Source organism: Benincasa hispida, chromosome 10, assembly GCF_009727055.1.
Source record: "Benincasa hispida cultivar B227 chromosome 10, ASM972705v1, whole genome shotgun sequence".
NCBI classification, from domain to species: Eukaryota; Viridiplantae; Streptophyta; class Magnoliopsida; order Cucurbitales; family Cucurbitaceae; genus Benincasa; species Benincasa hispida.
The window spans coordinates 50,090,659-50,118,646 of NC_052358.1; the positions used below are offsets into that span (position 1 = coordinate 50,090,659).

Consider the following 27,988-nt stretch of genomic DNA (forward strand, 5'->3'; position numbering starts at 1 on the left):
AGAAACAAGAGGCTTGAGATTAATCTCATTAAAGCCAAGTGAAAGCGTTGGAATACAAGGACTTGTATCTAAGAATTGAACAAGAAAATAAATATTAAGAAAGGAACACATTATTAGCAAAAATGAAGAATGTTATGGCTGATCACTATCAAAATGAGTGGTGTCCAAATTAATGCCTCAAAAGTAGTTTATAATTATAGTTGGGTCAAATGTATTAAAGAAAAAGCCATACTGAATAGCCATGTAGACAAGTCAAAGGGTCCAAAGAAGACACCTCAAAACAAATATGTCACATCACATAAGGAGGACAATGGTGGAAATTCATCGGATAGGAAAATCTATTAGGATCCAAAAGGTGAAATTATTTATTTTTTATTCCTTAATTGTGATTAGACCATGTGTCCTTTCTGTTATTCCTTATTTGTAAATAATTATTCTTTCTCTCTTGTACAAGGGCAATTCGTGCATAAATTGGGCATGGCACCCCTGAATAATATACAACATTCAAAAGAGAAAATCCAAAAATCTCAGCTACTAAGCTCAAATTCTGCCTTGGTATCAGAGCATTAATATGTTTGTTTTACATACTAATTTTATACTATTTTCTCCCTTTCCCTAAGTGGTTGGCTTTGATTTTGATATCGTAATTCTGTTTTCCTTCCTTTTGTTATCCAAAAAATATGCAAGAAAAAATTTACTTCCTACATATAATTGTGCCATTCTATTTGGTCCCTACTTATTCTACATATAAGTATTCAGTAAGAAAATCAATGTTAAAAATGTAAAGACTATATTAAAATCAAACCCAAATGAAAATTAAACTCAAAATGGAGGGACAAAAAGTTACTTTTCCAAAAAAGAAGGTATTATTATTATTATTGGGTTAGAGATATATTTTGTTGAAGAATAAAATCCAATGGGCTTCATTTTGGTTGGGCTCGTGGGCTTTTTTGAAACCTTTCATCTAGGGTTTTGGAGTTTTTGTCTTCTATAAATACTTCCTCCTTCAACTTCTTTCCAACTACAAACCCTAAAATGACCTTGGACTGCAACTTCCCCGTCTCTTCTCCCTCTTCTTTACTGGTATGCAAACCCTAATGTTGCTTTGTAACCCTAATTTTGCTCTGTATTTCTGTTTATGAGAAGGCTGCGATGATGATGAGTTCAAATAATCTCGTTAATCCGATCTTCATGTGAGGATAATCTCTCATCCATTCTTTTGTTTCTGAGCGCCTTTTCTTTCTTTTTTCTTTTTCTTCGATTTTTTCTATTGAGCATTTGGATCTGATTTTCAGCCATCCGTTCGATTTCGTTTCACTTAGCCGATTTTTTTTTTTTTTAACAACCCTCATTTCATTGATTGGTTCATCATGATGATTCGATTCTTGAATCTAGTTTTTTTCGTTTATATTTATAGCAATTTAAATCAAAATAGAAAAACATTTAAGTTGAAAGTACAGTAATCAAAATTGAAATGGAAATTAAATATATCAAAACTTGGTACTTTTTTAATGTTCCATTGCTTTTTAGTTTTATATTCATCATTTCAGTTATATTTCAGAAATTAGAGAAATGACAAATTAGTTCTTGCATATTCATCCTGTCTAATATTTTAAAAATTATGCTTGTAGTTAAAAGTTTGTTTTGTTTTTTTTTTTTTTTTTTCAATTTTAAAAAATATAAAACTATGTAGTAACTAAAGTGCGGTTTGTTGTCTTTTGTTTTTTGTTTTTTTATTTAGTCTAATATTTTTTTTTGGCAGATTCAATATTTTTTTTTTAAAAAAAATTAATAGTTATATTAAAGGTTTAGTAACTATGGAATACTTATTTTATTTTCAATAAGAAAACGCAAACATGAAGTTCAGAAATTTAAATTGTAATTTCGTCAAAAGAATTTTTAATTGAAATGTTAAATTACAATTGGCTCTGAGAATCTAGTATTTGTGACTTATAATTAGAATGGAGATTATTTTGAAGGATTTAATTCAACCATAAAATTAAATTCTAATTTTTAAAATAACTGGAATCAAATTCTAATTAGACTAAATTGTAACCCAACTAATAGCCTCTAACAATTGAGCTAGACATTTCAACTTTTGAGAAATTAATTTATGAAGTATATATTCTTATTAGTTTTTCCCAAAACTGATAAATGCTCCAAAAATTCTTTCTTTTTCAAAATCTTTTTGGTTAGGAAGGACGATCCTATTTTGTTCCATTCTAGAAAAATTAAAGCAATGGATGTACCTTAAGGTACAATTTCATCGCCCTAATTACAATGTTATTAGGTACGAGACGATTCTAACAGACACAACACATTTGATCACCTCTCTCTCAAACCTACATTTGAAGAATAAATGATCTTGAGACTCCCAACCATCCACACACAAGAGATGATCAACTTCATTAGAGACATAAGCCTGCACAAATTGTATAGAAGTACCAATAGTCAGAACCAAGAGCAAATCCTATAAAGGTAGCATGAATTACCATCATGAATAGAAAGGAAGATAATGAATCACCTTGTCGTAGTCCCCATTGATCATCATAAAGAAAGGAGACATGACTAAGGTCCCAAAAATAATCTAATCATCCTACCAAACACTGCATCAAAGTTCTCCTGCCTAACCCGAGTCTCAAGAAAACAACAGAAACTAACAATCCTACATTTGACCGGGTCATTCAACTTCGAAACTAACAATCCTACATTTGATAGGGTCATACGAACAGTAACCATAGGGGCATTAATGATTCCCCATCCACCTCTACACACAACTCTAGTGACAAAAAAAAAACAGGCCTACCCACAGTAAGATGAGTTTGCCACCTAAGTGCCACAGACTATTATCAAGCCCCTAGTCTCAAGACTCAGATGTGATGAATTTAAAAATAATTAGGTCGTTGTCTATTATCAAGCCCTTAGTCTTAAGACTCAGATGTGATGAATTTAAAAATAATTAGGTCGTTGTCTAGTAAAGTAATCGTGGGTATCTCCACACGTCCCCAAATCCTCTAAATAAGCCAATAAATCACGAAATACAATAGTTTCGCATCCACAAATTGACCCATTAAGGATTTGTCCCACATACTAATTCTCGCTTCAAGAACATCCTCACAAGGTTCAACAACTCTATCATCCTCAACCAATGGAGGAGTAAATTCGAGGTCCCCTTTCAATTCAACAAGATCATCCTCAAAAGGTGGAATCACGCACTTCTCTCGACAAGTGAGAGGCGATCGAATGGTGGTTTCTGTTCAACGTGATTGGATCTGAGATTGATCTGCTCGCGTTTCTTTCTAGATTTCTTCAATTGGTTACTTGATTCATTGGTTGGTTACTTGATTCATTGGTAAAGCATCTGGATCTGATGGTTTAGTTTGGATGTGACTCGATTGGTGTCCGGATTTGGTGTGTTCGGTTGGATATGGAGTTTTGTTTGCAGGTGGTTCGTGTTTTGTAAAGCATCTGGATCTGATGGTTTAATTTGTTTTGTGTGCTAAATCGATGGTGCATAAACGATCACCGTTAAGATTGAAGGAGAAGAATGGTTCGCGAGTGTTGAGGCAGCCATACCGTGTTATGAAGCTTGAGAGTGAGCCAATTGTTGTTGAGAAGGTTGGGTTGCGCTCGGAGATGCAGGGTTCAGAGATCCCTGTTATGCAATCGGACCGTTTGGAGGAGGGAAAGTTTGGTGGAACTGGTGTCGGAGATAGGGATTCGGTGGATTTCAGTTCTGAGGAAGGTGGAGCGACGACCGTGGGGTTGAAGACGAAGGTGGCATCAACCCTAGAACTGGTGGGTGCAAACCAGGTTTGGGGTGAATTGGGTGGGGTTGGTTTTGGGGCTAGGGCTGTTGGGGGAACTGGGCTGGATGTGCTGAAGAGTGGTTGGCTTCAAGTGAGGTTAATGGGCATTGTTTGAGTCCTACTTGGAGGATGGGAGGATTTCTTGGTCTGATGGAGTGGGGGGGGGGGGGGGGGGGGGGGCAAAGGTGGGTTGGATGGGGAAGGTAGGCAGCGTTGTGGGCCAGAGGAAGGATTGGGCCGCGAGGAGGAGGTTCTGTCGGGGTTGGGCTTGAGGAGGGGGAGATTGGCGAGAGGATGGTGTTGGTGAGAGGATGGCTGGGAGGTTGGGTTCGAAGGGTGGGCCGAGTCATGGGCCTGATGGTAGGCGGGCTGGGCTGGGAGGAAGATGCGTAGGGTGGCTGAAGGGTTCCTGAGGAATGTTGGCGGGCTGGGCTGGGAGAGGTGGGATGGGCCGAGGCTGATGTGAGTCGAGTTACGCCCGTCATTCCAGTTCGCTCGATGGGGGAGTCTTCTTCCAGTTCAGCTGAGTCTTCTTCCAGTTTGCTGGACAACCTAATTATTTTTAAATTCCTCAAATCTGAGTCTCGGGACTAGGTGCTTGATAATGGTCTGTGACATTTGAGTGGCAAACCCATCTTACTGTGACAGTAGTCACCAGGTATCGTCCTTGAAACCTTTGTCTTTGATTTTGTTTCAATTTGAGTTAAATTGGAACGTGTTCCCTTGGAGTTATGGACGGATAAGGGTTTAACAGTGTTGGCTAGTGTTATGGGTAGGCCTGTTTCTTTTGATATTACAACTAGAAAGAGGCGTCGTTTATCGTATGCTAGAGTTTGTGTAGAGGTGGATAGGGAATCGTTGATGCCCCTTACAATACTATTCGTATGCAGGGTTAGGAGTTTATTGTTTCAATGAAGTATGGGTGGAAACCACGTAAGTGTGGATGCTGTAGTTCGTTTGGAATATTGTTGCTATGTGTGAAAAGCAAAGTATGTCAAAGGTTCAGGATTTAAATATTGTGGTGGTTGATGAGGGTGGTTTGGGTTGGTTGGAAAGGGTGGCATGGGTACTGTCTCTTATACACATCTAGATGTGTATAAGAGACAGGTAGAATAGTTCGTGGTTCCCCTGGGATTACAGGGTTGTTGAAGCATGTTGATGAGCGTAATCAGTTTGACATTTTGAGTGATGAGGGGGGTGAATCGTTGGCGCTGGCTATAGTGCAGTTGAACCCTAACTTGCTTGTTATAGATGGGATTTTTAGGAGTACGGGCAAGAGCCCTGTGGGAGGTAGTAGGTGTGATTCCTTGCCGTTATCATAAACTGGTGTTCATGGAATGTTATGGGGTTGAATGACCCTATCCAATGTAGGGTTGTGGCGGATTTTCTTCGTTCTTCTTTTGTCAGTTTTTGTTGTTTGCTTGAGACTCGGGATAGGCAGGAGAACTTTGATGCGGTGTTTGATAGGTTTAGGGAGGCTGTGTGTGTAACTACAGTTTGAGTGGAGTTGGGAGGATTTGGGTGTTGTGGCGGAGGAGTGTTTATGATTTCATCCCGGATGTCAGTAGGGATCAGGTTATGTTTGGGGCCTTGGTGGATATTGCATCTAATCTTCGTGTGCATGTAGGTGCGATCTATGCTTCTAATTTGGTGAGGGATAGACGTAACTTTTGGTGTAGTTTGGTTGATGTATGCTCTACTTGGAAGTGTCCTGGAATTATTATGAGTGATTTTAATGCTATTCGTAATAGTTCAGAGGCTTATTCGTAATAGTTCAAAGGATGGTGGTTTTCCTAGTTTGGGAGAGATGGAGGAGTTTGATAGGGCTTTGTTGGGAACGGATCTGGTTGAGCTAGGTGTGCTGGGGAACTAGTTCACTTGGACTAGTAAAGTTCAAGGGAATGGTCTCTTACGTCGTTTGGATCGTTGTGTGGTTAAGGAGGCCTGGGTAGTGGCTTATCCTTACTCGAAGGTTAGAGTTGGTTCGTGGGGGATTTTTGAACATAGTCATCTTTTGGTTTCGAGGGGTGAGGTGAGGAGTCGTCCTTCGCCCTCGTTCCGTTATTTTAGCCATTGGGCGGAGTCTGATGATTTTATGGATGCTGTTTCAGCTGTGTGGAGAAGGCGTTCGGAGGTTTCCCTTATGGTAAGTTTCTTGAGGAATCTGAGGGCTTTGAAGTTGGTTTTGCATGCTTCTTTTGGAAGACGTCTTTCTTTGTTGTCTGATAAGGTGCAGGCGACTAGATAGGTTATGGAGGTTGCTCAGGCAGCAGTTAAGAGGGATCCCTCCTCGGAGTCATTATGTTCAGAGGCTACCCAGACCACTGAGGTGTTCTGGTCGGCGGCTAGACTGGAGGATGTGTCTCTTATGCAGGAATCCCGGGTGAGATGGTTGGAGTTGGGTGATTAGAACTTTGCATTTTTTTATCGCTCCGTTCATTCTCGATGTAGTAGGAGTGGTTTGTTTTCAGTTGTTGATTCTGAGGGCATTCGACAGTTTTCTTATGAGCGGGTGGCAGGAGTGGTTGTAGATTTTTTTTCGTAGTAGTTTGAGGTCTCAGTTTATGTGGTATAGGGATTTACTTCTCAGATTGGGGATATTGTGCAGTTCAGCTGGCCTGTGGAGTGTGTAAAGGCTCCTGGTCGTCCAGTGATTAGGGAGGAGGTTCAAAGGGCTTTATTTTCTATAAAGTCTGGGAAGGCCCCAGGCCTTGATGGGTTCTCAATGGATTTTTATAAATCTGCGTGGAATGTAGTTGGTGATGACTTGTGATGCAGTTATAAATTTTTTTGAGTCGTGTTACCTGCCTTGTAGAGTTAACGCCACTGCTATCACGCTTATTCCTAAGTGAGCTGGTGCTGAGCGTATGGAAGACGTTCGTCCTATCTCTTATTGTAATGTGGTGTATAAGTGTATTTTGAAAGTTTTGGCAGAGAGGTGTGGCTTCCAACTTTTATTAGTGGTAACCAGTCTGCTTTTGTGCCTGGCAGGTCTATTACTGATAACATTCTTTTGTGTTAGGAGCTTGTGGGGGGTAATCAGTTAAACAGGGGGGAACTGCGGTGTGTGTTGAAGATGGATCTCCAAAAAGCTTATGATTCAGTGAATTGGTATTTTCTATTTAGAGTGCTTTTGGCTATTGGTACTCCTGTATAGTTTATTAGTTGGGTGCAGGCTTGTGTCACGTCTTCTTCTTTCTCTGTAATGATCAATGGATCTCTTGAGGGTTTTTTCCCGGGTAGGAAGGGACTGAGACAAGGTGATCTATTATCTCCCTTTCTGTTCGTGATGATAATTGAAGTTCTTTCGAGGTTGCTGAATAAGCTTCCTATGTGGTTTAGGTTCCATGATCGTTTTGAGCGTGTTGGCCTGACTCATTTGGCTTTTGCTGATGATCTCATGATTTTCTGTGCGGCTGACTAGGGTTCTTTGGATTTTGTGAGGAGGGTTCTGGTGGATTTTGCGGAGATGTCGGGGTTAGTTGCAAATGTGGGGAAGAATTCTATGTTTGTTACAGGAGTGGATTCTGTTGAGGTTGAGAAGCTTGCTACCTTTATAGGGTTTGCTTTTGGTTCTCTGCCTGTCAGATATTTGGGGTTACCATTGTTGGTTGGTCTTAAGGTTGTGGATTACGCTCCGTTGATCCAGAGGATTACTGCTCATATTAGGAGTTAGGCGGCCCGTTTGCTTTTGTTTACTGGGAAGTTGCAGTTAGTGAAGTCTGTCCTTCAGTCATTTTAAGTGTTCTGGTCCAGCATCTTTGTTTTGCCTGCTTGTGTCTCTAATGAGGTTGATTGTCTTCCGCGGGCTTATTTGTGAAGAGGCAGGGTGGAAGGTCGTGGTGGTGCGCGGGTTGCGTAGGATGAGGTTTGCTTACCGAAGTAGGGGGGTTGGGCTTTAAGTATGCGGTGTCGTGGAACCAGGCAGCTATTATGAAGCTTCTTTGGCTTCTGTTGGTTAAGTTCGACTCTTTGTGGGTGGCGTGGATGGAAGAGTATGTTTTGAGGGGGCGATCTCTGTGGGCGATTCGATGTGAGGCTGGGAGATCCTGGTGCTTGAGGGCTATCCTTCGTTGTCAGGATAAATTCAAGCAATTGGTTCGTTTAAAGATGGGTGATGGGAGAAGGTGTTTTGTGTGGTGGGATCCGTGGTTGCCTGGAGGTGCGATTTTGGAGACATATGGTCTTAGGGTGGTGTTTGATGTGCAGCGAGTAGTAGGGAGGCTTGATTATCGGATTTTTTTTTGATGGAGAGGGGGGTTGGAGGTGGCCTTCTGTTTTGCGTGAGTTGCGTGAGATTTGGGTATGATTCAGGTAGCGGGGGCCTAGGGTGAGTGGTGAGGATTATTGGGGGTGTGGGTGCCGAGTGATAATGGTCGATTTTCTATTGCGAATGCATGAGAGAGTTTGTGTCATCGTCTTTCTATGGTGTCTTGGGTGCGACTTCTGTGGTTTGGGGATGGTATTCCTTGGCACTTTTTTTGTGCCTGACTGGTTGTAAGGGACAGGTTAGGTACTCGGGATTGGGTTAGGAGGTGGAATGTCTTGTCTGATGGTGCGTGTCGTGTGCGTAGGGGTTAGGAGCCTCGGGATCATTTATTTTTCAAGTGTGGGTTTGGGAGAGAGGTATGGTCGGGTGTGTTGTGTCTGTTGGGGTCGTGTCATCGAGGTGGTTGGGTGGGATGTCGAGCTGATTTGGGTTTGTCAAGTGGGGGTATGAAGTAAGTTGTTTCGAGTCTTCTGGTGTGCTTTTATTTATTATATCTGGCAGGAGAGGAATCGTCGGCTGCATGGAGGTCGTCCAAGGACGACGACTACTTTATTCCATCTTATTGTCTCTATGGTTCGTGCTCGTGCTGTTTCTTGGTGGGTTAATCTTCTTGGTCTTCTCTAGTTTTTATTAATGTTATTTCTTTCCTTATTCTGTTCAGTCTTTTGTTTTCTTTGGGTATTGCTCTCGGTTTGTGGGGTTTATTTTGTTTTGCGACTATTTCTCTGGACGGTTATTCTGTTTTCTTTTGCTATGGCTTTTGATCTCTGTTTCTATTAAGAGCTCGGTCTTTGTTGTTGCTTTGTTCGCTGTGGTGCTTTGATCCCGGACTGTGGATCCTCTTGTCATTGTATTATATTACCTATTAAAAAAATATTTTAATATTTTAATATTATTTTTTTCTCAAACTCACCTAAGGTTTATATATATATATATATTTGGGAAATTACTTCAAAGGGTAAAATTGTTGAAAATATTTACAAGATATAGCAAAATTTTAAAACTATCAATAGGTATTGATGTTTTATCAGTGTCTATCAATGTCACTAATAGACAGTAATAGAAGTCTATTAGTGTCTATGAGCATCTACTATTAATAGTTATAAAATTTTGCTATATTTTATAAATATTATGGATAATTTTTTTCTATATTTAAAAATAACTATATATTTTGAGAAAAATATTTTTTTTGGTATAGAGTTTTAAGAGATAGATATATTTAGTTTCTCATGTTTTAAATTATATTTAGTGGGGTATTCGATGTAGTTTTTCTAAATGAAATTGATATTTATCTTGGATTTTTTCAACTCGATTTTAATTTTGAACTATAAACATCACAGATAATATAAAATCCAAGCAAAAAACTTAATGAATTCTTAATAACTTCAACAAACATCCACGAATAACTCTTTTTTTTTTTAACTTTAATCCAAACTACCAATTCCAAATTAAATCCCTTTCTTATTCCCTCTCCAATTCCAAATTTCCAATCTTTTTTTTTTTAAAAAAAAAAAACTCTTAAATCCTTATGGACAAATAAATTTAAATCCATTATCCTATTAAATTTATTTAATTTACCTTCTCCAAATTAAAACAATTTCTAAATCTCCTTAGCTTAAATTTAAATCCCCAAATCTTCACCAAAGAAAATTGAATTCTCCTTGCTCAATAATTCAATTTAACCTCAAAATTCAAAATAACCTTCAAATATTTCAAGATAATTAAAGTTAAATTACGTGAAAATTTAGAATGTCACATTCTTCCCTTCTCAAGAAACTTTTATCCTCGAAAGTTTATTTTTAAAAAAGCCATGGGTACTGGACTCTTATCTCATCCTCTTGTTCCCATGTTATCTTTTCAAATCGGTGATTATGCCATAAAACTTTCATTAGTGCTATGCGTAAAGTCTTCGCCTCTCTGACGAGAATTTGAACAACTTTTCCTCATAATTCAAATTCTCATTCAACTGTAATAGTTCAAAGTCCACCACATGGGACGAATCTGTCACATACTTTCTCAACATCAAGGCATGAAAAACATTGTGAACCCAATTGATAAACTATAAGGCTAATTTGTCACAAGACCTCAAAAGGTCCAATAAAACGTGGACGTAGTTTCCCCTTTCTACCAAACCTTAAAACACCTTTCATAGGTGCCACCTTTAAGAACACCTTATCACCAGTCTCAAACTCTAGATCTTTACACCTAACATCGACGTAACTTTTTTGTCTACTCTGAGCTGTTTGCATACATGCGTTGATTCTCTGTATTGCCTCATTCGTAGTCTGTACTAACTCAGCTCCTAACAACTTCCGTTCACCAACCTCATCCCAACATATGAGAGACCTGTAACTCTGTCCATATAGGGCCTCAAACGGCAACATGCCAATGGTAGCCTAATAACTGTTATTATATGCAAACTCCATCAAATGCAGGTGAGAGTCCTAACTCCCTAAAAACTTGAACGCACAAGCACACAAGATATCCTCCAACGTCTGGTTCAAACGTTCTGTTTGACCATCAGTTTGTGGGTGAAAAGCTATACTGAAATCTAACCGAGTACTCAACGCTAATTGGAGACTCTTCCAAAAACTATATGTAAAGCGAGGTTCTTTGTCGGACACGATAGATACGGGCACCCCATGCAACCTCACTACCTCTTTCATGTATAACTACACCCAGCTATTCACCGAAAAAGTAAACTTCCTAAATGAAATGCACTAGCTTGTGAGTCAATTTACTACAACCCAAATCACAGTAAAGCCCTTTGCTGTTCAGGGAAACCCCACGATGAAATCCATAAACACATTCTCCAACTTCCATTCTGGTAGCTCAACCACTGCAACAGGCTTGCTGGTCTTTGTCGCGGAGCTTTCACTTGCTGACACACTAAGCACTTATTGACGAACTCTACTATCTCTCTTTTTATGTCATTCTACCAATAACAACGTTTCAAGTCCTTTTACATCTTGGTACTACCAGGATGTATAAAAAATGGGGAGCTATGAGCTTCTACATTCTTAAGGTCACTATCTACAGGTATGCATAAACGTCCTTGATAAAGGAGACCGTTATCTGCGAACACAGAGAACTCACCACCTTGACCTAACTTCATCTTGCGAACTTTCTCAACAAGGTAAGGATCACGCCGTTGAGCATCAATAATTCTCTGTAACTATGTCAACTATGCAGTGACTTCCCCTACAACTACTGCAATCTCAGCCAGTTCAAGATTGTTGTATAGATGAGTCTGTCTAGTAATCATGGCTGCTGAATGGGCTGCTTTCTTACTTAGAGCATCTGCCTCTATGTTTGCCTTTCCTAGGTGGTACAAAACAAAATCTCACAATCATAAACATTCACCAATTCTAACTATTTGCACTGTCTCATGTATAATTCCTTCTGAGTAAAGAAGTATTTTAATCTTTTATGGTTGATGAAAATCTATATCTTCTCTCCATATAAATAATGCCTCCAAATCTTTAAGTCAAAACCACTGCTACCAATTCCAGATCACGTGTAGGATAGTTACCCTACTGCATCAGAAACTACCTTACCCTGCTGCATCAACACCCCAATCCATTCTTGAAGGCGTCACTATAAATAACGAAACCACCTATTTCATCTGATCCTATAAGAACTGGAGTAGTAACCAACTTCTGTTTGAGATCTTGGAAACTGTCTTCACAAACCTTACTCCAAACAAAGGAAGCTCATTTTCTAGTCAACTGAGTCAAAGGAGTGGATATGCAAGAAATATCCTTCACAAATTGTCAATAATAGTCTGCTAACCCTAGGAAACTAGGCACCTCACTATGATTGGACGAGGCCAACTCGTAACCGCCTCAATCTTTGTAGGGTCAACGAATACTCCTTCCTTTGACACCACGTGTCCTAGAAAGGATACTTACCTCAACCAATATTCACAATTAGAAAAATTATCATATAATTTATTCGACCTCAGAGTCTCCAAAATTTTTTGTAAATGTTTCTCGTCTTCTATCTTTGTCTTGGAGTATACCAATATGTCATTTATGAAAACTATCGCAAAAATGTCGAGGAATTCCCTGAACACCCTATTCATCAGGTCCATAAATACTGCAGGAGTATTCATCAAGTCGAACGACATTACGATGAACTCATAATGCTCATATCTCGAACGAAAAGCTAGTCTTCAGTATATCGTAGTCCTTTATCCCCAATTTATGGTAACCTGACTGAAGATCAATCTTGGAGAATACTGTAGCTCCCTACAACTAGTTGAACAAATCATCTATCTTGGGAAGTGAATACTTATTTTTTATAGTCACTTTATTCAACTCCCTATAGTTAATAAAAAGACGCAATGATTCATCTTTCTTTTTCACAAATAGCACTGGTGCACCCAAAGGTGACACACTAGGGTGTATGAAACCCTTATCCAGCAACTTTTGCAACCGAATCTTGAGCTCCTTCAACTTTGTTGACTCCATTCTATATGGAGCTTTTGAGATAAGAGTTGTGCTTGAAGGAAAATTTTGAAAAAGATCCTTTGAGCGAAAGCAAAGATCGACACAAATTCATTTTTCATTGGATATAAGTTTTACAGTAAATAATAACAAGATATGCATTATCTTAAAAATACAACATGCTTTAAATAAAATACATAGAGTTTCAGAAACCTTTACCTTTGAAGAACTCTTTGTTCAAGAACTCCCTCGTACAAGCCATGAACGAAATTCCTTCTCCATGCGGAACACCACCACTCGAGAACCCTCTGTATTCTCTTGGGATTAAGGATTCAAGCAAGAGTTGTGGGCTTTGCTTGAATCCTTGGAAGAGGGAAGGAGATGGAGAGGAGGAGAGGGAAGAGAAGAACTTTTCTTCTCTGTAAACTTTTTCTTGGAGAGAACTTTTCTTTCAGAGCCAATTGAGGAAGAAGATGAAAAAATCACCAACCATCTTAATTACAACGCACGTAAGAACATTGAGAGAATAAGGGGAGAGAGTTGTAACTCATTCTCTTTAATATTTCAATTAAATCAATATATATATATATATATATATATATATATATATATATATTATACACTATATGTTATATCAAATATAACATATAGCCTATAGTTTATATTACATCAAATACAACATAAACTATATATTTTATTTTCCTTCAATAATATATGACATTTAATATAAATCACATCTATATTAAATTCACTTCTATGAATCTCATCCATATAATTGATATTTGAATCATATCCAAATATTTAATTCCTCTTAATATAAATCATATTTATATTCAATTACATGAATCTCATTCATATAATTTGTATTCGAATCATATTCAAATTCTTCTCATATTACTTTAAATTATAATGTATTAAATACATTATATTATCACATTTATAATTAATTTAATTAATTATATCATATATAATTTATTCCCTCAATTAATTTGAACACTTCAAATTAATCCAAAATTAATTCTCAATTAAATCCCTATTGAACTACAAAGGGGACCTTATGGAGCTGTATATTGAAGCTCCAACGGTACTCAGATGATTAATTAAACTCTTTAATTAAATTACCCAATTTTCGTTAACTGCCGATCATTCTGCTAATGACCGATAACTGCACTTTTCATGCTACAGATAAAAGTTTTGTGTCCATTGGATATAACTAATCAATAATGCAATGGCCCTTCACAAGTTGCTCGTAAGTATAGCTGGGCCAAAATTACCGTTTTGCCCTTGTAGTTACATCTAACTTCTTAAGTACCATTGATTCCTCTAATAAACAAGAAGTCATAGTCCCACTATGACCAAGTCCCTTTTGGGCCAAAAGAGGGTGTGACCACTATGTTCAAGACTCGAGATTAGCCGTTAATGGAACAATTTCTCTACTTCCCTGCATCGGGAAGGAGTGAATTCCGTCTTGTGTAGCTGAATTTCTATCTCCCTAGTCAGACGAATCCTCAAAATGATAGGCTTGTTGAGTTGGCAATCTGGCCATTCTCACCCATACAAATCAAAGGACCACCTTCATGAGGAGGAGTTCACAACTCACTCAGGATTCAGGTCATGTGACCTATAGTCATCCTAATGAAATGTAAGTCTCTATTATGAACGACGGTATATAAAGAGACTAATCATTTCGTGGTCTGGTCTTATACAAACCCTTTGTATAGGATACCTCCGCTCACATGTCTTCACATGAATAATCAAGATCAGATCATTTGTAGCACTTTACAACACTTGTAACACCTACAAAGTGGGTCGTATCCGTAGTGTTACCAGGATAAAGTACCCAACCTTATCCATCTACTACAGACCGTTTAGGTTATTATTTAAACAAGATTCACTTATATGTCTATACATGCTTGTTTAAATTACGTGAAATAACCTCGGATCTTAGTTTATTGGATTGAGTATATGCTGATAAAATAACATTTATTTTATTAACAACAATATGTTTATACAAAGTTTACAAACTACGAGATTACAAAGAGATTTAGGACACCAATCCCAACAATCCCAACAATCTCCCATTTGTCTTATAGATTAGGGAGACTAATGTATAATACAAATAAAGTACAAAGTCACAATAAACTAGGGCATACACTATACCCTAGTAATATCTCCCACTTGCCCTAGACAATATATCGCATATCCCGTAGACCTAGACTTTCTAGATGGCCCTTAGACATTTTAGTCGTGAGAGCCTTTGTAAACGGGTCAGCAACATTGTGCTCCGAAGCAGTCTTCGTGACAATCATGTCACCTCGATGCACAATCTCCCAAATCAAATGATATTTTCGTTCTATGTACTTGCCTCTTTGGTGATCCTAGGTTCTTTAGAATTTGCCACAACACCACTATTATCACAATAAAGTGTGATGGGCAAAGACATATTTGAAAATCAACTTCCAAATCGGTAAGGAACCTCTTAAGCCAAATAGCCTCCTTAGTAGCTTCACAAGCAACTACATATTCGGCTTCCATAGTGGAGTCTGCGATGCATCCTTGCTTGATGCTTTGCCATACTATAGTTCCTCTATTCAAAGTAAACACTGACCCTAATGTGGATTTTCAAGAATCCCGATCAGTCTAGAAGTCAGAGTCTGTGTATCCTGTATGGATCAAATCCTTATCTCCATACACGAGCATATAGTCCCTCGTTCTTCGAAGATACTTGAGGATCGTTTTAACCACCGTCCAGTGAGCTAATCTTGGATTGGATTGATATCGACTGAAAATCCCTACTACATAGCAAATGTCAGGTCTAGTACATAACATTGCATACATAAGGCTGCCAACAGCCGATGCATAGGTAAATCGTTTCATTTTCTCAACCTCTTGAGGAGTCTTAGGACACTGTTCCTTAGACAATTCAATTCCAGGCTTGAAAGGCAATAAACCCTTCTTGGAATTGTGCATCGAATATCTCACAAGCATCTTGTCAATATATGATGCCTGAGACAAGGCCAATCTTTTATTCTTACGATCCCTTGTAATCTGGATCCCTGGAACAAACTGTGCCTCTCCCAAATCTTTCATTTGGAATTGGGCAACCTACATCATCCCAATGAGTAGGATATCATCCATATACAACACAAAGAAAGCTATTGAGCTGTTAATGATTTTCTTGTAAACACAAGGCTCATCAACATTTTGATCAAAGCCATAAGATTTGATCGCAATATCAAATTCTATATTCCAAGATCGAGATGCTTGTTTCAGTCCATAAATGGACCGATTAAGCTTGCAAACCTTTTTCTTTTGATCTTGTTCAATGAATCCTTATAGTTGATTCATATAGATGCTCTCTTCAAGATTACCATTAAAAAAGACAATCTTGACGTCCTTTTGTCATATCTCATAGTCATAATATGTGACAATGGACAAGAGCATCTGGATAGATTGTAACATGGCAATAGGTGAGAAAGTCTCCACATAGTTAACTCCCTCAACCTGGGTATAACCCATTTCTACAAGTCTAGCTTTAAAGGTCTGTACCTTTCCATTTACACCTCTTTTCCTCTTATAGATCCGTTTACAACTTATAGGTTTTATCCCATCAGATTGATCTACAAGCTCCCATACAAAATTGAAGTACATGGACTCCATTTCTTGATTCATGGCTTTAATCCATTCATTCTTGTCAACATCTTCCATTGCTTGCTTATAAGACAATGGATCCTCAACATCATCATCAGTTATGATGTTTTGGGCTTCTGTTAAACCCATGTAGCGCACAGGTGGGTTCACAACCCTCCCACTACGTCAAGGCAGTCTCAACTCTTGAAATGGATGACTAGATGAACTGACATCAACAACCCTTGTTGATCTATCAACCTGTTTAACAACTCTTATTGAAGTCTCAACGTCTCATTAGAAATCTCACTTAAAACAAGTTTACTTCGTGATTTATGATCTCTTATGTGGTCTTCTTCCAAGAAGGTAACGTTTTTCGATACAAACACTTTATTCTCACTTGGATAGAAGTATCCACCTCTGTTTCCTTGTGTAACCTACAAATAGACACACTTTTGAACGAAATTCCAACTTTTTGGGATTTGCCATTAGCACATGGGCTGGACATCCTCAAATCCTGAAGTGACGTAAACTACCTTTACGACCTCTTCATAACTCAAAAGGTCTTTCAAAAACACTCTTTGAGGGAACATTGTTCAAAATATAAACTGTAGTCTCTACTGCACATTCCCAAAATGAGTTAGGAAGATGGGCAAAACTCATCATAAACCGGACCATGCCAACAAGGTTATGTTTCTCCTTTCTGATACACCATTCTGTTGAGGTATACCTGGGACTGAGAGTTGGGACGTGATTCCATGTTCTATCGTATAGTTTTGGAATCTTAAGTCCATATACTCTCCACCATGATCAGATCGTAGTGTTTTTATCTTTTTACCTAAAAAATTTTCAACTTCAGTCTTATACTCTTTGAACTTTTCAAGAGCTTCAGACTTATATTGCATTAGGTATAGATAGTGGAATCTAGAATAATCATCTATGAAAGAGATGATATATTCATACCCACCTCGTGCTCTTACATTCATCGGACCACAGATGTCTGAATGTATAAGCTCCAAGGTTTCTTTGGCTTTATAACCTTTTCCAGTAAAAGATCGTTTGGTCATTTTGCCTTCAAGGCATAACTCACATACTGGTAAAGAGTTTTCTTCTAAACCATTTAGAAGTCCACTTTTTACCAACTTCTCAATCCTATTGAGATTGATGTGACCTAAGATGCCAAAGATGAACATTTTCTTTAGGAGAAATTCTCAGTCTTTTTACAGTTATTGCTGTTTTGAACATTTTAGTCTTGAGCATGGCTTTTATGACTAACGACCTTAGTACATATAAGTTATTTTCCATTGAACCAAAACCTCATATAAGTTATTTTCCATTGAACCAAAACCTAAATCCATTCCATTCTTAAAAATAAACACTTTATTCTTAGAGAAGGATATGGAATATTTTTGTTCAATTAGATAGAAAACAGAAATCAGGTTCCTCTTGATATGAGAAATTACATATACGTTATCTAATAACATATATCGTTTCATGTCCAAAAATAACTTAAGCTTGCCTACAGCAACAACTGAAATGACCTCACCAGTATCGACTCTAAGAGTCATCTCTCACACTTCCAACTGTTTCCAAGAACTAAATCCTTGATGGGAAGAACACACGTGGTTAGTAGCTCCCAAATCAACTATCCAAGCAGAATTATCATTCTCTACTATGCACATCTCCAAAAAAAATAAATCATATTTATTTTCTTTGGAGTTCTTCCTTTTCTGGAGAGTATTGGGATCAGCTCCAGAACCTAAGTCTATGACTCCAAGTTTCATCTCAGAGGACAATCCTCGTCAACGAACTTCATTAGAGTTGGCAACAATTGCTTTCTCTGTTAGTCCCTTGACATTCAATATGGACTGGAGACTATCTTGGGAACTGACACTACTGGTTTTATTGTCATCAATTCCGTTTTGCTTGAATCGTGAGAAAACTTTCTTTCAAACAATTCTCGCATTGATTCCATGATCTCGTGTGCAATGACCATGTTTTCAAACCTTTTGGCCAACACATCAGGTATGCTTGCCAAAATGTGAACTTGGGCCCTCGAATTAGCCTTCATCCACACCTTATATGCATTAGAACATTTCGTGGTGCATCAGGGGTTGGGACTTGAGGACAATCTTCAATCATGACAATTTCGAGGTCGTTTACCACGAAAAACATTTTAATGGATTCTTTCCATGACGTGTAATTGAAATTGGTCAAACTAGAAAAGGCAACTAACGAAAAATCGCTATTTGACATATTTGCTGAAAAATAAACATATTGATCTACATTAGATTTTAGCATAACTTTAAAAAAATCCAATCAATTTTAGCAAAATCTTAACGAACCCCATTTAACATCTAACTTTGCAATGACGCTTCAGTGATTTAGGACAAAAGCCACCGAAGGTTAGTCAGTTGTCCTTACACTGAATTGAGACACTCTCAACCAATCATTACACCAGAATAACTCTTATTCCTATAACAATCAATCATCATTTATTTGGTCAAGAAATCATTAACTTGCTTAATAATTTCCCGTAAGTGTGACCTTTTATTTTAGAATCTAGAGTTCCACCCCAATGAGCCAACCAAAGGGAAAAACCGATTGGGGAAAAAACTAAAGCGATCCTATCCATTTTTGGAATTCGCCTTGATATTGACCAACTGCACAAACCATCCGAAGGGGGACGCTCCCAGGGTGCCGAAGCCATGCAAGAAGGTCTCACGGTGCAAACCAATGAAAGATACCGTAGGACATGTTGACACACATCCCTCTCCCACTTACTAAAAATACTCTCTCCATTCACATTGATATTGACCCATGCAAACATCATCCGAAGGGGATGCTCCCGGGGCGCCTCAAGACCAAGCATGAGTCTCACGGTGTGAATATTAAGGGAGAATTGTGAGTGAAAAAAATGACGTATTCATCTTTTCCTCCCACTGAGTATTTTAACGACCTAGGGTTTAATTTATTTAGGAAAAATACGGCTAATTATTTTTACTAAGTGATTGTTTAAGTTTTCCCAAAAGTAACACTTACTTTGGAAAGTTAAACAATTTTGATTAATATTCGTTAAACATTTTATCAAATGTTAATCAACAATTGCATGCTTGTAACAAATCTATCTAATTCATCTTTCCAGGTAGGTTAGGGGTGTTCCGTTTCCGTCATCTTAAGTACCCCAGCCTAGCCAGAACCTGCCTTAGACAAGAGGTCCCTTATAGATATATTTGCTACAAATTTAATCTTTTATTGAAATCAATTTAATCCTATTAAACCGATTTAAAAATATTAATCTAATTTCTAATCTCATTAGAAATTTGCGAACTTAGGTCTATGTAAATCATATTTTAAAACTATTTAAAAAAATAATTTCACCTAAGTTTGCATGTAACTTTTAATTATTGATTTTAATTTCTAATTTCATTTATTTATAACTCTTATAAAGTAAATGAAATAAATTAAAACCTACATTGCATCGATTGACATACTTTATAAAATTATAACGTTTATAAGATTACCTAAAGTAATGTCATGCATCATGCAATGTTCATTTCATTAAAACATATACATAACACTTATATATAACAAAGTAATGAAATTAAATAACATACATCACATGCATATATTCAAACTATATATTATAATGATTATAATAATAATGATGCATGGCTATGTTATTTATGCATGCAAGCATATTGTGTAACACTTATATTATATGATGCATGAACATGCTATAACATTAAATCATGCATATACATCTATTATAACACTTATAATATAAATGATGCATGTAATTGCATAACCTATGGTGGGTTTTAAAACTATATGACATACATTATGACATATAATATTAAACATATATCGCATGCATATTTACACTAACAATTGATGGACCCAGATAGGACACCTGAAAGGAAATTAAAAAAGGCTAACTATTACATAAACTTGAGTCATCTAGTTCGAAACAGGTGAACCGGGTCTTGAACCGCTCGAACTGAACCGGTCTTCAATGCACCACCTTGTAGCTGATCGTGTAGCAAGAAACTATGCGATCAAGGCAAGCCTCAACTTCCAAGCCAACGTTTGCAATCACTTGGCCGCATGCTTCCTTCAGAGTGCATCGCCCAACCTTGGCCAATGCATAGCTCACCTTGAGGCTATCACGTCCCTTCTATGGTCGTATGCCTAAGACCAACGCAAACCTCATTGCACGCTGCCTAACTTCATCGCGTAGCTCTAGTGCACATCGTAGGAGAGTGCACGATCGTGTAGCAAACAACTATGCAATCAAGTAGGAATGACTGCACGATCGCGTAGCAAACATCTATGCATCTTATAGCAAATGCTACATGATCATGTAGCTCTTGCTATGCGATCTTGTAGTTAATGTTTTGCGATCTTGTAGCTTTGACTTCTCCATCGAAACTGTGCTCTGCAACCTTTCTTTGAAGCTTCCTGGGAACAACATGAGCGACTCAAACTTACAAATTATGCAAAAAAAATGCAGGGGACTTTACAAACCAAATTTGTAAACAAAGAAAGCCTTAAAACTAAGTATCCTATCCCGAAACATCCATCAACAAAACCACATTCATCACAATTCATCACATGAACCAGAATGTAGAATATAAAACCCACCATTACTGTAAAATCGATTCAATAAAACGAATGGAATTTGGAATCAGAAACCTACAACCTAGCTTTAATACTAATTGAAGGAAATTTTCGAAAAAGATCCTTTGAGCGGAAGCAAAGATTGACCCAAATTTCATTTTTCATTGAATATAAGTTTTATAGTAAATAATAACAAGATATGCATTTTCTTAAAAATACAACATGCTTTAAATAAAATACATAGGGTTTTAGAAACCCTTACCTTTGAAGAACCCTTTCTTCAAAAACTCTTTCGTACAAGCCACGAACGAAACTCCTTCTCCACGTGGAACACCACCACTCTAGAACCCTCTATATTCTCTTGGGATTAAGGATTCAAGCAAGAGTTGTGGGCTTTGCTTGAATCCTTGGAAGAGGGAAGGAGATTGAGAGGAGGAGAGAGAAGAGAAAACTTTTCTTCTCTGTAAACTTTTTCTTGGAGAGAACTCTTCTTTCAGAGCCAATTGAGGAAGAAGATGCAAAAATCACCAACCACCTTAATTACAACCCACGTAAAAATATTTAGAGAATAAGGGGAGGGAGTTGTAACTCCTTCCCTTTAATTAATTTCAATTAGATTAATATATATATACACACACACTATATGTTATATCAAATATAACATATAGCCTATAGTTTATATTGCATCAAATACAACATAAACTATAGATTTAACAATACATGTCATTTAATATAAATTACATTAATATTAAATTCACTTATATGAATCTCATCCATATAATTGATATTTGGATTATATCCAAATATTTAATTCCTCTCAATATAAATCATATTTATATTTAATTACATGAATCGCATTCATATAATTGGTATTCAAATCATATTCAAATTCCTTTCATATTACCTTAAATTATAATGTATCAAATACATTATATTAAATTATATAACATATATTAATCAATTTAATTTAATTATATCATATATAATTAATTTGAACACTTCAAATTAATCCAAAATTAATTCTCAATTAATCCTGCTGAGCTAAAGAGGGGATCTTATGTACCTTGTAGATTGAAGTTTTCAACGGTACTACAGATAATTAATTAAACTCTTTAATTATATTACCCAACTTCCGTTAACTTCCGGTCCATCCACTTAAAGACCGACAACTACACTCTTCGCACTATCGATAAATATTTCTGTGTCCATTGGATATAACCAATTTAATAGTGCGATGACCCTTAAAAAAATTGCTCGTAAGTATAACTGGCCAAAATTACCATTTTGCCCCTATAGTTACATCTAACTCCTTAAGTATCACCGATTCCTCTAATAAACAATAAGTCATAGTCCCAACTATGACCAAGTCCTCTCAGGCCAAGAGAGGATGTGGCCACATGCTCAAGACTGAATCAACCCTTAAGGGAGTAATTTATCTACTTGCCCCTACATTGGGGAAGGAGTGAATTTCGTCTTGTGTAGCCCAGCTCCCAAGTCAGACGAATCCCCAAAATGGTAGGTTTGTTGAGTTGGCAATCTGCCACTCTCACCCATACAAATCAAAGACCACCTTCATGAGGAGGAGTTCACAACTTACTCAAGATTCAGGTCATGTGACCTATAGTCATCCTAATGAAATGTAAGTCTCTATTATGAACGACGGTATATAAAGAGACTAATCATTTCGTGGTCGGTCTTATACAAACTCTTTGTATAGGATACCTCCGCTCACATGTCTTCACATGAATAATCAAGATCAGGTCATTTGTAGCACTTTACAACACTTGTAACACTTACAAAGCGAGTCGTATTCGGTCACCAGGATAAGGTATGTAGCCTTATCCATCTGTTGGGTTTTATGTCCTAAAACTCGTGGTAGTAAACAATGGAGCTTATTCTGAAAATTCAATAAAGGTGTTATTGAATAGATCTATTGCTTGAATAGAAATCAATTAAACTAGAAGTCCCTTGACTATTGGATGAATACTTGAACTTTATGTGGAGACATAAAGGTGGATCAGGTTTGAGTAAATAGTCAAAATGATCTATAGTACAGAGATAAGGTTGGGTACCTTAATTCTGGTAACACTATTGATACGACCTTCTCTATAGTTGTTACAAGGAGTTGTAAAGTGCTATAAACGAAGTGATCCTAATTCGTTCATGTTGGACATGAGGAGTGGGGTGTCTTATGCAAAAGAGTTTGTACAAGATCGGACCATGAAATGAGTCACTCTTACTTTATAAAGTTGTTTACTGTTTAAGACTGACTATTTCAAAATGATGACCTAAGTAACTTGACCTTAATCCGGAGCTAACTATGAACTCCTGTTTATCTGGGATTGCCTTAGATTTGCATAGGTGAGGGTTGGCTCAACAGCGCCGACCCAATATGACTGCCATTTCAGGGGTAAGACTGGATAGATAGTTGGGAACATAGAGTGCAGAGGGAATTCACTCCTACCCACTTTAGGGATAGTAGAGAGGTTGTTCCTTTAAGTGCTGATTCTGGGGCTTGAAACAAGGATCTCACCCTCTCATTTGGTATGAGAGGGACTCGGTTTTGTGATTGGATTACAAAACAATTGTTTATTAGGGGATCAGTGGGGACTTAAGGAACAAGAGGTAATTTCGGGGGTAAAATAGAGATTTGACCCAGCTGTTATTACGAACAACCTGTGAAGGGTTAACTTACTAATCATGGTTATATCGAGTGGACATAATATATCTATAGTGAGGGGAGTTCAACTATGAGCTTTAATGGAGTGACCCATTAGTTAACGAATAGGAGTTAGATCGATCTAATGAGTTTAGCCGATTAATCTCGGATCGTTGGAGCCCATGATCTGTAGGTCCATGAGGTCCCCCTACTAGCTCGAAAATGGATAGATCTAGAGTAGTGTGATAAGTTAATTTGAAACGTTCAAATTAGAATCAAATGGAATTGGAGAAAATATATTTAAATATGATTTAAATATATGAAGATGAATTTGTGTAAAAATTAATTTAATATTAGATATTAAATTAATTAGAATTATTTAAATTGTTTAAATAATTATTTATTAATTTTATTAGAAAATTAGTTTTTGAAATTAATTTGTAAAATTAATAAATTTTGATTTTTGAAATAAAATATTATTTTAAAATCATTTTTTTTTATGCAATTGAAAAATCACACAAAACTTGAAAATGGGTTTTCAAGTTCATCTTCAAAGTAGCTTACAAGAAACCCACTTTCTCCTTTGATTTACTTCAAGCATGAGTTGCATCCCATGCAGGACTTCTCTTTGCATGATAATCTGCAATATATTGAAGAGATTGAAGTGAAGAAAGACAAGAGAACCGACTGAATTTTTGCTGAAAAATTCGGATGAAGAAGGTGTTCTTCAATGAGTTCTGTTCAGTGCGTTTTCTCCATATTCCCTTTGATTCAAGCTTATTTTGAGTCCCACAACTCAATCTAGAGTACCAAGAGGATAGTAGGAAAGATCTTGTGGTGGTCTACCAAGGATTCAGAGGATTTTGCAGCTGGAAATGGAGATTTCGTTGGTTTGGCCAAGGTTTATTCATGAAACCCATTAAACTCTGTTTTTAGCATGTTTCTTTTCAACCAAAATTAATGAATTAGAATGCTTATGGATCCTGATTTCTTCCGTTGTGTGATGGTGTCCATCCAACCCCATCTACTACACACCACTTAGGTTATTATTTAAACAAGATCCACTTGTATGTCTATACATACTTGTTTAAATTACATGAGATAACCTCGTATCTTAGTTTATTGGATTGAGTATATGCTGATAAAATAACATTTATTTTATTAACAACAATATGTTTATACAAAGTTCAAAAACTACGAGATTACAAAGAGATTTAGGACATCAATCTTAACAGTGCTTGGCTCTAACTCGATAGCAAAGTCTATCTCTTTATGTGGTGAAAAACCTGGGAGATCCTCTAGAAAAACATATGGGTAATCTCTTACCACTGGCTCTAAAGTCAGAGGGACCTCAGTCTCTCTAGTGTCAACCACATTGGCTAAGATACTCCAAGTACCTTGGTTAAACAACCTATTGGCTCTCATAGCTGAAATGACTTTGGGCCAATCCCCGGTCCCAATCCCTTTAAACTTAAAGCTAGCTTCTGTTGGACAGTTAAAAATCACCTCCTTATGGGAGTAGTCTATACTGGCATGATTAGTAGCCAACCAATCCATGCCAATATCACATCAAAATCACGCATGTTTAAAACTATTAAGGTCACATCTAATGTATGATTTGCTATTTCAATCTGACATGTTTTTTTTAGCTATCATAATTTCTCTAGATGGAGTTGAAACTGATAGGACATATTGTAAATGTTCTAACTCTAACATAGCATGCTTTACAAAAACTGAAGATAAAAATGAGTGAGACGAGTCGGAGTCAAAACCAATGCATAGTGTCCCAAGATTGGGAGCGTACGTGTCACCACGGTGCCAGACTTCTCACTGTTCTGCTGAGTGGTTGAATAGACTTGACCCTGCTGTTGCTGTTGACAACTCAAACCTCTATGATCTGAGCTTGTATGCTAGCCCTTGCTATTAGATGCATTCCTCTTAGGGCACTTCTTAGACGTGTGTTCTTTCTGACCACACCAAAAACAAACTCTAATACTGACTAAACAACACCCTAGTGACGTCTCCCACATGACAAACTTACCAGCTTATCCTCTTTAATAGCTACAGACTGGGAGCCCTATTGCCCTCAATGTCGTGGAGCTCCATCTATGTTCTGACTCTTTTGCTGAGGTTTATAAGTCTTTTGCTTTGCTTTTCTTTTCTGCCCTGCAGTGGTCCCTACTCCCAATGACCTTCTATACTCATCCCTCTTATGGGAATCAACGTTGATCCTTACAGCTATCCGCAATATTGCGGCGTAGGTATTAAGGTCAAGAGCGTGAACCCTCGTAGTCTGCTCTTCAAGCCCTGAATGAACCTTTTCGTCCTTGCCACCTCAGTGGCTACCAACTCAGTGGAAAAATGGGACAACTTGTCAAATTCTAACTCATACTCCTCCACTGACAAAAACCCTTGCTTCAAATTTAGGAATTCAGCTTGCTTGTTGTATCGTATGTTGGTAGAGAATTATTTTCATAAAAACACTTTAAATGATCCCACGTTGCTAGCCCTCCATTGGTGTCGTTCATCTTTTCTGCTGAACGCTACCATATTTCTGCATTATCTGTTAACATAAAAATTGCGCACTGGAGTTTCTGGTCCTCTAGACAATTCATGTAATGGAAGATTGTTTTGCTAGAGGATAACCACATCTCTACCTTTGTAGGGCTCTTCAGCGACCCGTCGAAAGTACGAGGGTCGAATTTCCTAAAATCCCTCAAGTGCTTAGCTTCAAGGGACAAGTCCTGCACGTTCTGGTTTTGGAGCTTGGTCGGTTGCACCTGTACTGGTGGTATTAGTACCTGTTGAGTTCGATTCGTTTGAGTTGCCTGCTCTGCCACTTTGCTAAGGATTAGTTCTTGTATCCTCCCTATCAAAGACGATGTAACAACTTCCTCAATTCGTGCTGTAATTGCCTCCTCATCAACCTGGGAACTAGATGGGTTCAGAGCTACTGGAACATTCTGACTCCCACCGGCTTCATCCTTCCACACTCCCGACGCGAAAAGGTCCTGAACTTGTGGATCCTGAACTTGGAGGTCTTGAACCCCTCCTCTAACTTTCCTTTTTATCCTGTTTAGGAAATCAACCCCAACATACCATAGGTGAAAGGTACCCACAAACTTTTGGTGAAATTTCGAAGGAGATCAATAACCTCTTGTGAAATCCCGAAGGAGATCACTAACCTCTGGTGAAATTCCGAAGAAGATCACTAGCCTTTTGTGAAATTTCGAAGGAAACACTAACCTCTGGTGAAATCCTGAAGAAGGTCACTAACCTTTGGTGAATTTTCAAAGGAAAAACTAACCTCTGGTGAAGCTCGAAGGAAACACTATCCTCTGGTGAAATCTCAAAGGAGATCACTAACCTCTAGTAAATCCTAAAAGAAACACAAACGTCTTGTGTGTACAAGACTACGGGTAGGGACAACTATCACTAACATAAATATCATGCATCATTAAACAGAGTTATACACAAAAAACATATCATAAATCTCATATATTCTCATACTTGCCAAATAAGATCTAGATCATGCTCATACATTCTTGTAAAATATCTTGTGCAACAAGATCTTACTCACATAAATAACATACATCATACATATAAAAAAAAGCTCACATATCCTTTCTAATCAGGCATCTTGATGAAAGAACTTTATTCAAAGAGAACCAGTGAGCGGAAGCAAGATCGTTCCAAACCCCATTATGACAGAACATACACATTTACAATCAAATAGCAACAGGTATGCATAAACTTGAAATTACAACATGCTTCCAAAGGAAAGTACTAAAGATCAAGTAAACTTACCCTTGAAGAACTTTTCTTCTTGTTTCCCTCGATCTAATAGTACAAACGTTCAAGAGCACAAACATCACGCCTCAGCAATCTCCTTGAATAGAAACAAGCAACACTCGATCCTCGATCAGTAAGAAGACACCAACACGAGGCTACCTTGGTTTTCTCGGTGTGAGAATCTAGGAGTTGTGGGCTATGTATGGATTTGGTAGATGGAAGGGGGAATTGACAGATCGTGTAGACGATTGAGTAAGTGGGAGAAGTCTAGAGTCTATCGTATAGACTAAGTACTCGATCGTTTAGTAAGTGAGTGTCTATCGTATAACAAACTCTATGCACGACCGTTTATGCTCTCAAGCTAACGTATAACTTTTTCTTTTGTGCATTCGATTATCAATCGCTTAACAATCGCATCATAAAAAAAAATGAAAACGATTTTCATTTTATCCATCAGTTACCATAACTGATCACAACTTCCCACTAAGTTGGTTATTTGGAGAAAAAACCGAAACCAATTATCCCATAATTAATTTAATTACAAATAAATAATATATTCATAACCTATAGTTTTAATAACACATCTTATGTAATATATAAACCATAGTTATTTTTTCTCATTTTTGGCATTTAATAATAATTCCTCCAATTAATGTATCTAATACATCAAATCAATTATATCACATATAATTGAAGCAATTTAATTATATCATATATAATCAAATTTTCTCTTGTTAATTTGAACACTTCAAACTAACCCAAA

General features: G+C 37.4%; 1 protein-coding gene, 1 long non-coding RNA gene and 1 other non-coding gene across 4 annotated transcripts; all 3 read left to right on the forward strand.

Annotated features, from left to right (window-relative positions):
• The first annotated feature begins 1,033 nt into the window (after positions 1-1,033).
• On the forward strand, positions 1,034-3,944 carry LOC120088694. 2 transcript variants are annotated; one of them, XM_039046117.1, is made up of 2 exons: positions 1,034-1,083; positions 2,291-3,944. In XM_039046117.1, exon 2 carries the CDS (start codon positions 3,508-3,510, stop codon positions 3,922-3,924), a length of 417 nt encoding a protein of 138 aa, XP_038902045.1. In that variant the 5' UTR covers positions 1,034-1,083; positions 2,291-3,507; the 3' UTR covers positions 3,925-3,944. The 2 variants fall into 2 exon arrangements, with proteins under 2 accessions (XP_038902045.1, XP_038902044.1); XM_039046116.1 differs by having other exon boundaries at positions 1,036-1,193.
• Positions 1,149-1,231, forward strand: LOC120089582. The gene has a single exon (XR_005485257.1). It is a non-coding gene; the product is annotated as a small nucleolar RNA U30 (small nucleolar RNA).
• A 978-nt stretch (positions 3,945-4,922) lies between the features above and the next one.
• LOC120088412 lies at positions 4,923-27,746 on the forward strand. Its single transcript, XR_005484917.1, has 3 exons — positions 4,923-8,675; positions 27,069-27,175; positions 27,281-27,746. It is a non-coding gene; the product is annotated as an uncharacterized LOC120088412 (long non-coding RNA).
• The last annotated feature ends 242 nt before the right edge of the window (positions 27,747-27,988 follow it).

What these genes read in the sequence shown, in the direction of transcription:
- LOC120088694 (XM_039046117.1), top strand. Translation starts at nt 3,508, where the DNA reads ATGGTGCATAAACGATCACCGTTAAGATTGAAGGAGAAGAATGGTTCG.